Below are 17,944 nucleotides of genomic sequence, written 5' to 3' on the forward strand. Positions count from 1 at the left end.
CATGAGATTGATAGGGTGACACAGTGGCACAATGGTTAGTGCTGCTGTCTCACAGCGCCAGGGACCCAGGTTTGATTCCGGCTTGGGTCACTGTCTGTGTGGAGTTTGCACATTCTCCCTGTGTCTGCGTGGGTTTCCTCTGAGTGCTCCGGTTTCCTCCCATACCCCAAAGAGTTAGTTCGATTGGCTATGCTAAATTAACACTAGGAGGTTAACAGGGTAAATGGGGGTTGCGTGGATGGGATAGTGGTTGGTACAGACTCGATGGGCTGAATGTACTGTACTTCTGTACTGTAGGGATTCTATGATATGATCTTCATGAGCATTTGAGTGGGAAAAGCACGGTGGCGCAGTGGTTGGTCACTGTCTGTGTGGAGTTTGCACGTTCTCCCCGTTTCTGCTCTGGTTTCTTCCCACATCCAAAGATGCGTGGGTTTGGTTGATTGGCCATGCTAAATTGAGCCTAGAGTCAGGGTTAATGTGTGGGGTTACGGGAATAGGGCCTGGGTGGGATTGTGGTTGGTACAGACTTGATGGGCTGAATGGCCTCCTTCTGCACTGTAGGGATTCTATGATTTCCATTTTCTAGCAATTCATTAAATGAAATAATAGATCTAAGAAATACGAGTAACCATCGACTATATAATCCCTCGAGCCTATTCTGCCTTTTTATTTGTACACAGAATGTGGGCATCGCTGGCTAGGCCAACATTTATTGCCCATCTCCAATTCCTCTCAAGATAGTGCTGAGCTGCCCTCTTGAATCACTGCAGTCCCTGTGGTGTAGATGCACCCATAGCCAAACACACTTATATAGTTTAGAAATTCTCCTTACTAAATGTTACTCTCAGTATCCCAGGGGATGGACACAAAGCAGTCACTCCCAATTACTGGTTGACCTTATGGTAAATTGCATATTCATGAGTGCCCGGATCAAGTTGAATCTTTGTGCACTCTACAATAATAAAGTCCCCATCGTCCCAGATAATTCCATAGGATGCCCTCCTCTTTGAGGGGGAGAGCTAACTTTTTTTATTCGTTCGTGGGACATGGGCATCATTGGCTGACTGGCCAGCATTTATTACCCGAGTTGTCCGAGGGCAGTTGAGAGTCAACCACATTGCTGTGGCTCTGGAGTCGCACGTAGGCCAGACCGGGTAAGGACATTAGTGGGCCTGATGTGTTTTTCTGACAATGGTTTCATGGTCATCAATAGATTCTGAATTCCAGATATTTTTTTTATTGAATTCAAATGGCGGGATTCGAACCCAGGCTCCCAGAACATTAGCCAAATTTCTGGATTAATAGTCTAGTGATAATGCCACTGGGCCATCTCCTCACCGGTGGTGGTGATTTTACCTGAGGGTCACCGCACCTCAGGCGAGGGGCAAGGTTGAGAAGGCGGGGTCTTCATGAATAACCTCAGCCAGTATGGGAACTGAAGCTGCGTTGTTGGCATCGTTCTGCACCATTAACTAGCCAACTGAGCTAGCCGATTATACAACAGGCAAGCTTGACTTGCATATAGCCAATGGCTTCACATTTGAGAGGACCTGTGTTCTAGGGAAGGGGGGAGTAATGGGGAATTATTTGTTTTGAATGATCTCGAGAGGATTTTCTGTTTCGAACTCTATTTTCCTTCGCTGTGGTGAAATCCCAACATCTTCAAGATGCCGTCTCACCTGACGCAATAGGGTAGACTAGTTACTGTTTAACTGGTTACAAGAATCAGTAGTGAAGAGCTGTTGAGAGCACTGCCAAGTTTCTAAGCCGTTTGGTTTTGTGGTTATGGAAGCTTCACCACACCTCGAAAAACTTGTCCACAAACACTGGCTGATGTACAAAGATAGAAATGTCACATTGGCGCAGCATGAGGTAATCCATCACAACTGCTATATTATTAAAGAGTAGAGGGGTCTTTGTGTAACCATAGAAATTGGTCTTTCATTTTGTGTCACGCAAATAGGGGTTTAATAATGGAGGATACTATTTATCCTGTACAAAATGCTAGGTCAGAAGGACTCCTTGTGTATAATCCAGCAGAGCTAATTAGTTGATAATAGATCTTTGAGATGACAGGGTGAAGGCAGTGCGGGAGGGGGTGGGGGGCACAGAAATGGCAGATGCAGCTCTTGTCAAAGTTGTTATTTCTGTTGGGTGTTGGTTCTGGAACAGCGCATCTCAAACCTTTGTAGTCTTCAGTAGGTTTACTCTAGTCTTTATTAACTACTAGAACTATTTACACCTGCTCCAGGGACCTGGGTTCGATTCCTGGCTTGGGTCACTGTCTGTGTAGAGTCTGCACGCTCTTGTGTCTGCGTGGGTTTCCTCCCATGGTCCGAAAGACGTGCTGGTTAGGTGCATTGGCCATGCTAAATTCTCCCTCAGTGTACCCGAACAGGTGCCGGAGTGTGGCGACTAGGGGATTTTCACAATAACTTTATTGCAGTGTTAATATAAGCCTACTTGTGACACTAATAAATTTTAAACTTTAATAGATTATGTGGTCCTAATTAATTGATTGGATGAATGAATTTTAAATTAAGTCATCTAGAATTAAAAGCTAGTCTCAGTAATGGTGACCATGAAACTATTGTCTATTATCGTAAAAACCACATCTTTCTTGTTCACTGATGTCCTTTAGGGAAGAAAATCTGCCGTTCTCACCCAGTCTGACCTACATGTGACTCCAGAGCCACAGCAATCAGGTTGACTCTTAACTGACCTCTGAAATGGCCGAGCAAGCCACTCAGTTCAAGGACAGCTAAGGATAAGCAATAACTGCTGACCCTGCCACAAGCCATTAAAGAATAAAAATACTAGATGGACCCAGTCTGTGTGGGGTTTGCATGTTCTCCCCATGTCTGCGTGGGTTTCCTCCAGATGCTCCAGCTTCCTCCCACACTCCAAAGGTGTGCAGGTTAGGTGGATTAGCTGTGCTAAATTGTCCTTTAGAAACATAGAAAACTACAGCACAAAACAGGCCCTCGGCTCCACAAGTTGTGCCGAACATATCCCTACCATTTAGGCCTACCTATAACCCTCCATCCTATTAAATCCCATGTACTCATCCAGGAGTCTCTTAAAAGACCCTATTGAGTTTGCCTCCACCACCACTGACGACAGCCAATTCCACTCACCCACCACCGTGTGTGTGAAAAACTTCCCCCTAACATTTCCCCTGTACCTACCCCCCAGCACCTTAAACCTGTGTCCTCTCGTAGCATGATGTGGAAAGCTTGTGTGGCTTTTGCTACCAAATAAACCTGTTGGACTTTAACCTGGTGTTGTTAAACTTCTTACTCCTCTCGTAGCAGCCATTTCCACCCTGGGAAAAAGCCTCTGAGAGTCCACCCGATCTATGCCTCTCAACATCTTATATACCTCTATCAGGTCTCCTCTCATCCTATGTCTCTCCAAGGAGAAAAGACCGAGCTCCCTCAGCCTATCCTCATAAGGCATGCCACTCAATCCAGGCAACATCCTTGTAAATCTCCTCTGCACCCTTTCAATCTTTTCCACATCCTTCCTGTAATGAGGCGACCAGAACTGAGCACAGTACTCCAAGTGGGGTCTGACGAGGGTCTTATATAGCTGCATCATTATCCCAGGACTCCTAAACTCAATCCCTCGATTGATAAAGGTCAGCACACCATACGCCTTCTTAACCACCTTCTCCACCTGCGGGGCCGATTTTAGTGTCCTATGGACTTTAGTGCCCAAAGATGTGTAGGTTAGTTGGATTAGCCATGATAAATGTGTGGGATTACAGGGATAGAGTGGGACAGAGAGCTCAGCTAAGATGCTCTCAAAGTTGGTGCAGACTCAATGGGTCAAATGGCTTCTTCTGCACTGTAGGGATTCTATGATATTCCAATAGTGAGGCTCAGGCTGGTAATGAACTTTTCAAAGTGATAATTTGGATGGTTGAATGGTTGGTGCTTACTTTGTCTCATCTCCGGCAGAACATACAATCATCTCTCCCCTTCATCCACATAGAGCAGATTGGAACATTCAACAGTCTAGGTGCACGAGAGGATTGTTAAAACTGTACACTTGTCCTCAGCACTGCAACCAGATCATAAAAGAGGGAACAAGTACATTCCCAAAGAACAATTTCAATTATGCATCCAGCTTCCTGTAATTATTTTAATATTCAAAAATAGATCAACATAGCAAGTGAGGTCAGTGCAGATTGGGGCCTGCTGTTCTTCAGTCCCAGTTAGGCAAATGCAAAGCATGTTTCTGGTGACAAAGATTGAAGCTCAGTAGTGGGGGTGTAGGGGAGATAAATGCACCTCTAGATACCAGGAGTGATTTACTGAGGAGATGAGAACCCAGCACAGATCACCCACAGTAGCTGGCACTGCTTCCTCACAGCGCCAGGGACCTGGGTTCGATTCCTGGCTTGGGTCACTGTCTGAGTGGAGTTTGCACATTCTCCCTGTGCCTGCATAGGTTTCCTCCCACAGTCGAAAGATGTGCGGGTTAGGTGGATTGGCCATGCTAAATTGCCCCTTAGTGTCAGGGGGACTAGCTAGGGTAAATGCATGGGGTTATGGGGATTGGGCTGGGTGGGATTGTGGTCAGTGCAGATTCGATGGGCCAAATGGCCTCCTTCTGCACTATATGATTCTATTAACCACTTTGGTGTCTGTGGCACAAAAGGCCGCCTCGGAGAGGTTTTATTAGACTGGTCCCTCCTCCTTCCGTCCCTTTTAAAGGCATTGAGTCCTTGTTACACCTGTGCATGGGTACACATCGTGCTCCAATACCTCAGTTAAGCAACCATTAATTGTGAACTAGTCTCTCAACAGACTATATGACTGCAGCAATGGCAATGGCGGAAGAGGGCGGGGGTGGGAAGGGGAGAAGGTGAAACATATTACACATTCCAAGGATTTTGGCCTTGGATTAGGCAGTGGCCTAGTGGTATTGGCGCTGGACTAATAATCTAGAGACCCAGTGTAACATTCTGGGGACCTGGGTTCAAATCCCACCACGGCAGATGGTGAAATTTGAATTCAATAAAAGATACCTGGAATTAAGAATCTACTGATAACCATGAAACCATTGTCGATTAAACCTATCTGGTTCACTAATGTCCTTTAGGGATGGAAATCTGTCGTCCTTGCCTGGTCTGGCCTACATGTGACTCCAGAGCCACAGCAATGTGGTTGACTCTTAAATGCCCTCAGGGATGGGGCAATAAATGCTGGCCCAGCCAGCGACACCCACATCCCAAGAATGAATTTTTAAAAAAATTCTTGGAACGTAGGAGAATGAGGGGTGCCCTTACTGAGGTGTATAAAATCATGAGGGGCTTAGATAGGATGAACGCACAGAGTCTTTTTCCCCAGAGAAGGGGAATTGAAAACTAGAGGGCATAGGTTTAAGGTGAGAGGGGGACAACAACTTCACGCAGAGGGTGGTGCGTGTATGGAATGAGCTGACAGAGAAAGTGGTTGAGCCAGGTACAATAGCAACATTTAAAAAGTATTTGGATAAGTGCATGGGTGGGAAAGGATGAGAGGGATATGGACCAAACGCGGGCAGTTGGGACCAGCTGGGAGGGCACCATGGTCGACATGGACCAGTTGGGCCGAAGGGCCTGTTTCCGTGCTGTATCGCTCTATGACTCTCAGTGCTAGTCTAAAATAAAGAAAGGAGCTTAAAGGTCAGTTAAAGAGGTCAATGTTTCGGATTTATTCATATTAGCAGATATTCCCCTTTCCTAATATGAAACAGATTGAATCCAAAATTTTAAAAAATAAAGGAATCACGAGGCAGATAAATTGAGGCCAGGTTTCATGTCATTGTCAACAAAATGAATACCACAATATGATTTTTAAACAACATTACTTTAAAAATTCATTAGCATTAGTAACAATGTTGAACTTCCCCCATCTTCACTGGAATCAAAGTAAATGCGGAACAAAAAAAATCTTGGAGATACAAAAACAAGTTATGTTCCTTGTTCATCTTTTTATTGAACTCTTGGTAGTAAATTCAAATAATTTAAGAACAAGTCACTTTGCAACGAAGACACTGCCCTCACCTTCTCTTGCTCCGTTCCCCCCCCCCTCCCCACGACACAGCCGCCACACACTCGCCCAACCACCTCAACCCTCTGCGCAACATGGCTGCGCAAGAACAATTTCAAAGCTGTTAGCATAACGTTAACATCCAAAAGGGCCAGTGCAGCAATTAAGATGATTTTTGCATTAATCAGATACACCCACGCAGTAGCTCAGGAAGCAACTTATGGACAATCACCGTGAATACCCAGGTAAAAAGAAAATCAACTTACTCCAACATTTATTACACATCCTTAATGGGAGGAATTTACTGTGTAATGATTCCATTATCACATCACATGAAATACGATTATAGGATTCGAGAATATACTATATATCACTCATTACTTTTCATAAATGTATCTTTTTTTTTTGTCTCATCAGTACCACAACGTACATACACAGCTTACAGGGTTATTCATTTTTTAAAATGGCTTTCATTATCTCTCTTGGTCACAGTCACTCACTGGAACAATAAGAGGTCTCCCCGTGAGTACACACTGTGCAATGCCAGCGCTCTGCGAATCAAGTGGCTTCATCGCACATACTTTAAATGCACTAAATAGAAATCCCACCATCCATCAGACTTACAGCTTGGAACCGTGTCACAGCACGATACAAAAAGAGGAAAAAAATAAGAAAATCAAAGTACACATTTCCTCCACTTATTCCACGTCAGTTTGCAGACATTTTCCAATTCTAAATTTTTGAAAAAGGGAGCACTCCCAAAGCTGGGGTAAAAAAAAAAAGAGGGGGCAATTTTTAAAAAAATTTTCCTTTTTGTTTCGGGGCGAGGAAATGATCCCGTTACCAATGGCAAGTGCGCAAATTCCAAACAATTTTGACAGTCCTCGCAATTTAAAAGTCGTCAGCTTTTAAAATGAACACGCCAACTCGAGCCGGGGTGGTAGCCGAACTTTTTCGCAACTCGTGTACAGGTTTCACCACCCGGACAGTGAGCGACTTGTAAGCGCGTTCGTCAGGGTATGTAGCTAATTATCATAGTTAGCTTCAGAATTGGAAAAAAAAATTGCCTTGGAATACCAAAGTCTTAAATGTTTTTTTCCCCCCCCCCAGTTGGTGCCCCTTACACAACGTATAATGACCTGAGTATTTTAAGTATTTCAAGATTCATTCTTTTGGAATTTGTCATCTGTACAGTTTCTTTTAGACTATTACACAGGTACTTTACAAACGATTGATTCCTTTTCATTGACTGTACAAGTTGAGTTGTATAACTTTACAAGTAACTGCGTTTAAACACCTAGTTTTTTTTTTAAATAGTTTTTTTTAAAAAGAAAACATTGTGCAGTCAATGCCACTGCTAAGGCTTTGATATTATCCAGATCCGCTATGGCAGGATTTTCCTTCTTTTTTTCCCAAAAAAGAAACGTTAAATGCAACACATTTGCGTGTACCAGTGCATTTCCTGTCTGTGCGCAAGAGATAAAAGTTTATTGCAACAAGTCTCCTACAGCCTGCAAAAACGTGCCGAGGTTTAAGCAGGTGTCAGTTCCTGGAAGGTTCGGAAAAATAAACAGGCTTCTTTTTTTTTTACGCTGAAGCCTGTTCCGTGGACGGTTCGACAGTTGGTTGACTCTTCTCTTTGGTGTGACGGGGTTCCATCACCTTTTCCTCTGTACTTTCCTCCTGCTCCGCACTTTTCACAGCTCCCTGCAGTTGCTGCCTTCGCTCCACCTCTGCTTTCAAATTTTCCAGGTCTTTTTGGCTGTTGAAATATTTTCGTTTTTTTTTAAAAAAACAAAAAGCAATAAAACATCTGCAAGCAGCATCGTCTGAGGGGCAGGTGCAAAGGTAGGGTTGGGGGGGGGGCTCATCAGTAATATCTAAAAATATCTGGGAACAGTTTGGTTCCATCCCATTCTCCAGCTTCCTCCTGCACTGCTGTAATGCTTTCGTTCCTTTCAAGTTAGGAGCATCAGCCATACAATTTTTGGGGAGTAGGAGAATTTATACATACCAATCTCTGGCATTTTGGGGGCAGCACGGTAACACAGCACTGCTGCCTCACAGCGCCAGAGACTCGGGTTCAATTTTGGCCTTGGGTGACTGCGTGGAGTTTGCACGTTTTCCCCATGTTTGTGAGGGTTTCCTCCGGGTGCTCCGGTTTCTTCCCACAGTCCGAAAGACCTTCTGGTTAGTTGGACTGGCCGTGCTAAATTGCCCCTTAGTGTCAGGGGGATTAGCTGGGTAAATACATGGGGTTAATGAGGATAGGGCCTGGGCGGGATGTGGTCGCGACAGACTCGATGGGCCAAATGGCCTCCTTCTGCACTGTAGGGATTCTATGATTTTACACTCGAGTCACTCCAGATCATGTTAACTGATGCCAGCAGTTAAACTGCCAGAACTTAATCCATGTGAGTGGCAGGAAGCATGATCAGGATTTTCCATCCAGGTAGCTTTGGGCTGTTAGCTATTTGAGGCCAGCACATGCGATACTAGGGCAGGGGCGGAGCCCTGGCAGTAATGCCCCGCCTGGTTAAATAGCTCTCAGTACGCCAGCAAGAGGTCAGGTGGTGACAAGAAAGTTGGTTTGAAAAGGAAAACAGAAAGTCCTCAGCCTTCTCTTTGGTATCTCCTGAGGTGCCGTTTGGCTCTGTATTGCCCAGAAGGAGGAACCTGATCAAAGATTTCAAGATATTAAGGGAAACAGATAGTTTCTCTCTCTAAACATTTGAGCCAGACCTTTCAGGAGTAAAATTAGGCAACAGCTTTACACACGAAGGGTGATTGAAGTTTGAAACTCTCTTCTGCCAATGGCCACTGATAGGAGATCAATAATTAAAATCGGAGTTTGATGATACTTACTGTTTAAGGGACGGCAGGTCTGTGCAGTCAGGTTACAGATTAGCCATGAGCAAGGGGCTAAAATGACCCACTGAGGAAATGTAAAATAGTGGTGAGATTTTCCAACAGGGGCTGGAATTCTGCAGTGTCACCAGCGAGCATGGAGAATTTGGCACTCGGTCAAATCTCCATCTACAGCAGCGGGGCCGGAGAATCCCAGCCGCGGGACCGGAGAATCCCAACCGCGGGGCCGGAGAATCCCGGCCGCGGGGGCCGGAGAATCCCGGCCGCGGGACCGGAGAATCCCGGCCGCGGGGGCCGGAGAATCCCGGCCGCGGGGGCCGGAGAATCCCGGCCGCGGGGGCCGGAGAATCCCGGCCGCGGGGGCCGGAGAATCCCGGCCGCGGGGGCCGGAGAATCCCGGCCGCGGGGGCCGGAGAATCCCAGCCGCGGGGGCCGGAGAATCCCAGCCGCGGGGGGCCGGAGAATCCCAGCCGCGGGGGCCGGAGAATCCCAGCCGCGGGGGCCGGAGAATCCCAGCCGCGGGGGCCGGAGAATCCCAGCCGCGGGGGCCGGAGAATCCCAGCCGCGGGGGCCGGAGTATCCCAGCCGCGGGGGCCGGAGTATCCCAGCCGCGGGGGCCGGAGTATCCCAGCCGCGGGGGCCGGAGAATCCCAGCCTCGGGGGCCGGAGAATCCCAGCCGCGGGGGCCGGAGAATCCCAGCCGCGGGGGCCGGAGAATCCCAGCCGCGGGGGCCGGAGAATCCCAGCCGCGGGGGCCGGAGAATCCCAGCCGCGGGGGCCGGAGAATCCCAGCCGCGGGGGGGCCGGAGAATCCCAGCCGCGGGGGGGCCGGAGAATCCCAGCCGCGGGGGGGCCGGTGAATCCCAGCCGCGGGGGGGCCGGTGAATCCCAGCCGCGGGGGGGCCGGAGAATCCCAGCCGCGGGGGGGCCGGAGAATCCCAGCCGCGGGGGGGCCGGAGAATCCCAGCCGCGGGGGGGGGCCGGAGAATCCCAGCCGCGGGGGGCCGGAGAATCCCAGCCGCGGGGGGGGCCGGAGAATCCCAGCCGCGGGGGGGCCGGAGAATCCCAGCTGCGGGGGGCCGGAGAATCCCAGCCGCGGGGGGGGCCGGAGAATCCCAGCCGCGGGGGGGGCCGGAGAATCCCAGCCGTGGTTGCAGTCGGAGAATCCCGGCCGTGCTTAAACGAATCACTGACATGAAACATTGGATCTGCATGGCATCTGTATGGGGGAGGTAGTGGAAGTAGATACAATAGTGACTTTTAAGGGGCGTCTTGACAAATACATGAATAGGATGGGAATAGAGGGATATGGTCCCCGGAAGGGTAGGGGGCTTTGGTTCAGTCGGGCAGCATGGTCGGTGCAGGCGTGGAGGGCCGAAGGGCCTGTTCCTGTGCTGTAATTTTCTTTTGTTACAATGATCGCTTTGGTGAGTCCCAATCCAATATGTACTACCTCATCTGTCATTAGCAGTTGAAATGGTTGCCAAATCATCAGTGGATGCTGAACACATGACAGGAAGACGACCAGTGTAGTTTTATGTCCCGTTCGCACAGTCGTTTATTACCAATTTAAAAATGAGGCTGAAAGGAAATGCAAAGAAAGCAGAAAATGCTGGAAAATCTCAGCAGGTCTGACAGCGTCTGTGGAGAGAGAATAGAGCCAACGTTTTGAGTTGAAACATTGCCTCTATTCTCTCTCCACAGAGGCTGTCAGATCTACTGAGATTTTCCAGCATTTTCTGTTTTTGTTTCAGATTCCAGCATCCGCAGTAATTTGCCGTTATATTGGAAGGAAATACATCAGTTTTTTGTTCAGTGCGATGTGTGGCCAGAGGGATAAATACAAAGGTCAGTTCCTTACCTGAGGGGTATGAAGAGGATTCCATTTATAACGTTGAGTTGTTCTAACACACTAGCCATGGTGGGAGCTGTGAACTGAAAACATGGCAAGGTCACCGATTCAGTACAACATTCAATCTCCCCTCGTACAACTTTTTTCAATCGAATTAGACTGCGTGAGAGTTTGAACAAATTCACAATCTATTCCGATTCCAGACATCGTACCCCCCACCCCGACTCTGCTGAGAAACAAGGTTTCCAATGATACAGCAGGCCATAGCAAGGCCACGTGGCGAGGAGCCAAAGTTCTGACAGTCACACCTGGGTTTTCCCAGGTGAGAATGGTTAATCATTGGCTTCTGGTAACCATAGAGAGAACAGAAAGAAACTCTGGCACTGCCATGGTTACCTACAGCAGCCAAGCCGCACAGTCAGAGAGATGTGACTGTGTGTGATCTAAACAAGGGAAATTAACCAGCTAAAGCTGAAATCACATCCTTCTCAGTATGCCTTTGAACTGTTCCTCCACGAGTGCCAGACCTTCACGTTGGGTTAATTGCGTCTGTGATCTTTCAAGGCTTTGAAATGACACGAATACAGATTCAAAATGAGGCAGCACATTTGGCACTGTTTCTCTTGCCTGCCAGGTTACTCAGGGCAGCAGGAGAGAGACCTGCTTTCAATCTGCATCGGGAAACGGGCTCAGTTTATGAAATCACAAAGGAGAAAATAAAAAGACACTAAACATTGATGTCCAAAGATGTGCGGGTTAGGTTGATTGGCCATGCTAAAAAATTGCCCCTCAGTGTCCTGCGATGCGTAGATTCGAGGGATTAGCGGGTAAAATATGTAGGGATATGGGGGTAGGGCCTGGGTGGGATTGTGGTCGGTGCAGACTCGATGGGCCGAATGGCCTCTTTCTGTACTGTAGGGTTTCTATGTTTCTATTGGATGGCACCCTCCAAAGCTACACCCGTTACCACCTAGAAGGACCAGGGCAGCAGATACATGGGAACACCACCACCTGGAAGTTCCCCTCCAAGTCACTCACCATCCTGACTTGGAAATATATCGCCATTCCTTCATGGTCACTGGGTCAAAATCCTGGAACACCCTTCCTACCAGCACTGTGGGTGTACCTACAGCATATGGACTGCAGCGGTTCAAGGAGGCAGCTCACCACCACCTTCTCAAAGGTAATTAGGGATGGGCAATGAATGCGGGCCCAGCCAGAGGTTTTCATTCACCTGGTTCCAGGGACCCGGGTTTGATTCCCAGCTTGAGTCACTGTCTGTGCGGAGTCTGCACATTCTCTTAATGTCTGTGTGGGTTTCCTCCGGGTGCTCCCACAGTCCAAAGATGTGCGGGTTAGGTGGATTGGCCATGGTTAAAAAAAAAATTGCCCCTTAGTGTCCAAAGATGTGTGGGTTATGGGATTAGTGGGGTAAATGCACGGGGTTGCAGGGATAGGCAGCGGCTGGGCTTGGATAAGATGCTCTGTTGGAGGGTCGAGTATGGAGATAAGACCATAAGATATAGAAGCAGAATTAGGCCACTCGGCCCATCGAATCTGCTCCGCCATTCAATCATGGCTGATATTTTTCTCATCCCCATTCTCCTGCCTTTTCCCCATAACCCCTGATCCCCTTATTAATCAAGAACCAATCTGTCTCTGTCTTAAAGACACTCAACGACTTGGCCTCCACAGCCTCTGCGGCAAAGAGTTCCACACATTCACCACTCTCTGGCTGAAGAAATTCCTCCTCATCTCTGTTTTAAAGGATCGTCCCTTTAGTCTGAGGTTGTGCCCTCTGGTTCTAGTTTTTCCTACTAGTGGAATCATCCTCTCCATGTCCACTCTATCCAGGCCTCGCAGCATTCTGTAAGATGCTTTGATGGTGCACGTGATGGACCAAATGGCCTCCTTCTGCACTGTTGGGATTCTAAAACAGGGCTTTAAACACAAAGTATTCCCCAGAAATGGGTTTCATTGGGCCGACTGTACAAAGATAAAGGGGGAATTGTGACACTTCACAGGAGCACAGATGACTGGCGATTGTCGGAGGTCTCGTCAAAACGGAAATAAATCCACAGGATATCAGTTTGCAGAGAAGGTCCTGAAATGGGTTCAACAACTCCGCAATGGTGAGCACCAGACAAGGGACTGAATTCAGAGGAAAACTGGAAAAACGTGTGTTATTCAGTCTGGAGGTAATTAAGAGCAGGGCTGCGTCTATAGATACATTTTTAAAACAGTGAACCACCTGGAGCTCTTTGGGGTGGGCGGGTGGTTGAGGGGAAGGGGGAGCTCGAAGTGGGTGAAGATAAATATAAAATTGATGCAGGAATTTCTTTCGCAATGAACAAAGTGAACCTTTGGATCGGTAGAGATGACAATAATGTTGAAGGTTATTTGGATGCTGCGATGAGGATGTGTTATAGATTCTTCCTGGGTGGATGAGTTAGAACGGACCAAGTTGCCCTCTTTGCCCTCAGTTATCCTGAGAAAATGAAACTGGGCTCTTGCCGGTGTCTTGTGCCACTCATCTTCTCATCTTCCACAGCTCCCTTAGGGTGGCACGGTGGCACAGTGCTTAGCACTGTTGCCTCACAGCGCCAGGGACCCGGCATCGCTTCTGGCCTCGGGTCACTGCTTGTGTGGAGTTTGCACGTTCTCCCCGTGTCTACACAACATGGGTTTCCTCCGGGTGCTCCTGTTACCAAAGATGTGCAGGTTCGGTGGATTGGCCAGGATAAATGTGTGGGGTTACGGGGATAAGGCAGGGGAGAGGACCTGGGTACAATTTCTGTCAGAGAGTCGGTGCAGACTCGATGGGCCGAACAGCCCCCTTCTGCACTGTAGGGATTCTATGATTCTCCTCCCCTCCCTCAATGAAGATTGGAAATTCCTCAACAAGGCGATAGAAGCATAATTCAAGTCAGGACAATTCCTTGTTTTACTTCATTCATGGGACATGGGCATCGCTGGCTGGTCTAGGTGTCCGAGGGCAGTTGAGAGTCAACCACATTGCAACAAGCCAAGTTTGCTGATGCAGTTCTAAATAGGAACGTACTTAATGGAGTGAATAACAGTCACAAGTTCCCACATCAGAGAGAAGGTATAAAACATAACACATTACTAATCCCAATTAATGTCAAACATATGGGAGGGTAAGTATGTGCTTTTCTTATTTAGCATAGAGAATCACAAATAGGTCAGACTGTGACAACAAATCCCCTTGGTAAGCCACTTTTACCCCCAGTGTGTGTGACTTGTACTGTGTACAGTTTTGGTCACCTTGTTATAGGAAAGACATTGATAAACTGGAAAGAACGCAATGAAGATTTACGAGGATGTTGCCAGGATGAGTGGGCCTGAGTTATAGGGAGAGATTGGCCGGGCTAGGACTTTATTCCTTGGAACGTAGGAGAATGAGGGGTGACTTAATTGAGGTGTATAAAATCATGAGGGGCTTAGATAGGATGAACGCACATCATCTTGTTCCCAGGAAAGGGGAATTGAAAACTAGAGGGCAAGAGGGCATAGGTTTAAGGTGAGAGGGGGAAGATTTAAAAGGGGCAACTTCTTCACGCAGAGGATGGTGCAGATATGGAATCAGCTGTTACAGAAAGTGGTTGAGGCAGCTACATTTAAAAAGCATTTTGGAAAAGTACATGGATGGGAAAGGATTAGAGGGACATGGGCCAAACGTGGGCAATTGGGACTAGCTGGGAGGGCACCATGGTTGGCATGGACCGGTTGGGCCGAAGGGCCTGTTTCCGTGCTGGATTGCTCTATGACCTACCTTGAGTGGGAGAATGCTGGCGTTGGATCCATTCTTGTAAATCTCATTCATAGTACGCTGGAGAGCCACAGCTTGCTGTGTGAGATACTTCAAATACTCGGAGCTTTCTTTGGTCTTCTCGTGATTATCGCCCAGCTGCGGAGGGAGATGGAAAGGGGATCAGCAAGTAAATTTGCAGGGTTACAAACGACTGGATTACAGTAATATAATCCACCTTGCTTAGCGCAGAGAATTAAAGACACCACACAGCAGACAGACGTACCGTCTGGGACCAAGCCAGCAGCCTGTCAGCTTAGCTATTGGTGTCTGGCTTTGAGGGAACTAATAGGATAGGGAATAAAGGCAATTTATCGTCAGATTTAAAACACACATTCACACGGGACTGGTGCAAGGCATCCTGTGAGTGAAACCCAATACTGTTGTAGAACAACGACATTTTTTAAAAATACAATTCAACGCAAATTTCCAACGTGTGACACAAGAAACAGAGTAAATTAGCATTCTCCCAGGTTTTATCTCTATTTAAATTGAAGAATTAACTGAGGTGATGAATTGCTGATGAAAATAATTGCATCTCTCCGTTTCCACATCACCCTGGTCATATATTTGATAATTACAGCGAACCCTTAAGCATCAGGCACGAGAAAAAAAAAATCCCATTTGTTTCAAGAAGCTCCCTGTGTGTCGTGTAGCTGAACCAAATCACTTCCAACTGTCCAAACTGACTTGTACAAATGGCTCAACAATGGACAAGTATCATAGAATCCCTTCACTGCACAAGGAGGCCATTTGGCCCATCGAGTCTGCACCGACAACAACCCCACCTTATCCCCATAACCCCACGTATTTACTCGGTTAGTCCCCCTGACATTTGGGGGACATTTAGCGCGGCCAATCAACCTAACCTGCACGGTGCAGGCGGCACGGTGGCACAGTGGTTAGCACTGCTGCCTCACAGCGCCAGGGACCCGGGTTCAATCCCCGGCTTGGGTCACTGTCTGTGTGGAGTTTGCATGTTCTCCCCGTGTCTGGGTGGGTTTCCTCCGGGTGCTCCGGTTTCCTCCCACACTCCAAAGATGTGCGGGTTAGGTGGATTGGCCGTGCTAAATTGCCCCTTTGTGTCAGGGGGATTAGCAGGGTAAATGCATGGTGTTACGGGGATAGGGACTGGGTGGGATTGTGGTCGGTGCAGAGTCGATGGACCGCATGACCTCCTTCTGCACTGTAGGGATTCTATGATTCTGCACATCTTTGGAGTGTGGGAGGAAACCGGAGCACCCGGAGGAAACCCATGCAGACACGGGGAGAACGTGCAAACTCCACACAGTCACCCAAGGCTGGAATTAAATCTGAGTCCCTGGCGCTGTGAGGCAGCAGTGCTAACCACTGTGCCGCCCTACTTTTTTTTAAATCTTAAGGTGCTGATTTGAGCCCATGTGGTGCGGACAGGGGAGGCTGTGGCACAGCGGTATTGTCACTGGACTAGTAATCCAGAGACCATGAGCAAGATCGGTGTTCAAATCCCACCAGAGCAGATGGTGAAATAGGAATTCAATGAAAATCTGGAATTAAGAATCTACTGATGACCATGAAACCATTGTCGATTGTCGTAAAAACCCATCTGGTTCACGAATGTCCTTGAGAAGGAAATCCGCCTTCCTTACCCGGTCTGGCCTACATGTGACTCCAGAGCCACAGCAATGTGGTTGACGCTCAACTGCCCTCTGAAATGGAGGACAGTTAGGGACGGGCAATAAATAAAATAAAAATTATGTAATGAACACCTCAGCTAGTTCTGCTACACCCACTCACACTAACCGCAGAGATCCACAAGACTGGGATTACCTCTAAGTACTGACACTCGAGCTCTTTATCTGACTGTCCCTATACAATTTCTAATGGTCCATCCATGCACAACCTGCAGACAGAAATAGGAATCCTGTCTAATTTCTCAACTTCCAAGCTTAGGCCCATTCAAATTGATTGTAGATCCACGCAGGCTGCGATCACCTCATCACTCCACATAATCAACAGAATTCGAAACATAGAAGATAGGAGCAGGAGGAGGCCATTCGGCCCTTCGAACCTGCTCCGCCATTCATCACGATCATGGCTGATCGTCCAACTCAATAGCCTAATCCTGCTTTCCCCCCATAACCTTTGATCCCATTCACCCCAAGTGCTGTATCCAGCCGCCTCTTGAATACATTCAATGTTTTGGCATCAACTACTTCCTGTGGTAATGAATTCCACAGGCTCACCACTCTTTGGGTGAAGAAATGTCTCCTCACCTCCGTCCTAAATGGTTTACCCCGAATCCTCAGACTGTGACCCTGGTTCTGGACTCCCCCGCCATCGGGTACATCCTCCCTGCATCGACCCTGTCTAGTCCTGTTAGAATTCTAAAAGTCTCTATGAGATCCCCCTCATTCGTCTGAACTCCAGTGAAAACAATCTTAACCTAGTCAATCTCTCCTCATACATCAGTCCCGCCATCCCCGGAATCAGCCTGGTAAACCTTCGCTGCGCTCCCTCGAGAGCAAGAACATCCTTCCTCAGAAAAGGAGACCAAAACTGCACACAATACTCTAGGTGTAGCCTCACTAAGGCCCTGTATAATAGCAACAACACATCCATGCATACTGCCCTCTCCTCCGTAAAACCCACTTCTTTTGCTGATCTTGCTGGAAAGCACCTTGGGACATTTTACTGTTAAAAATGGTTAATAAATAAAAATGGATCTGGTTGTTGACATCAAGATGCACAACCGGGTTCACATTTCAATATCATACGAACATTAACCCATGAGGAGCCATTAGGGGAAACCCAATATTTCTCCCAGAAGAAACCTGGCTAATTTTACCAAACTGCCCCTCTTCAACCGAGGGTGTGTAAAGGAGAGAGTATTTTCCAACCGCTCAAACATATGGTGCTGTTCTGTTAAACTATATAAATAGCCAGGAGCAATATGATTGGTTAGCCGGCTAAAAAGGAAGTAACAGCAACCTTTCGTGTCAAAAACTGGATAAAAACACATTATTGATCATTTGGCCTCAAACACCCACCACGCTGACACTCCAATACAGTACCGAGGGAGTGCCACACTGTCAGTTGAGAGGGGTGGGGGTGGGGGGGGAACTGAGGGAGCGCTGCACTATCAGAGGATCAGGATTGAGGGAGCACCGCACTGTGGGAGGGTCAGGACTGAGGGAGCACCGCACTGTGGGGGGGTCAGGACTGAGGGAACGCCGCACTGTGGGAGGGTCAGGACTGAGCGTGTGCTGCACTGTGGGGGGGTCAGGACTGAGGGAGTGCTGCACTGTGGGGGGGTCAGGACTGAGGGAGTGCTGCACTGTGGGGGGGTCAGGACTGAGCGAGTGCTGCACT

At 47.9% G+C, this 17,944-nt stretch overlaps 1 protein-coding gene across 4 annotated transcripts in view; it reads right to left on the minus strand.

Annotated features, from left to right (window-relative positions):
* Window positions 1–5,965: 5,965 nt before the first annotated feature.
* The window catches only part of cluha (CLUH binding protein of NUMT mRNA a), a 102,096-nt gene continuing 90,117 nt past the window's right edge, over window positions 5,966–17,944 (minus strand). For all 4 annotated transcript variants that reach the window (XM_078224762.1, XM_078224761.1, XM_078224759.1 and 1 more), the window contains exons 24-26: window positions 14,558–14,692; window positions 10,774–10,847; window positions 5,966–7,806 (exon numbers count right to left, since the gene is read on the minus strand). In XM_078224762.1, the coding sequence (XP_078080888.1) occupies window positions 7,632–7,806; window positions 10,774–10,847; window positions 14,558–14,692 (384 nt within the window). In that variant the 3' untranslated portion in view covers window positions 5,966–7,631. The remainder of the gene's footprint in view (window positions 7,807–10,773; window positions 10,848–14,557; window positions 14,693–17,944) is intronic.

This window comes from Mustelus asterias, chromosome 12, assembly GCF_964213995.1.
Source record: "Mustelus asterias chromosome 12, sMusAst1.hap1.1, whole genome shotgun sequence".
Taxonomy (NCBI): domain Eukaryota; kingdom Metazoa; phylum Chordata; class Chondrichthyes; order Carcharhiniformes; family Triakidae; genus Mustelus; species Mustelus asterias.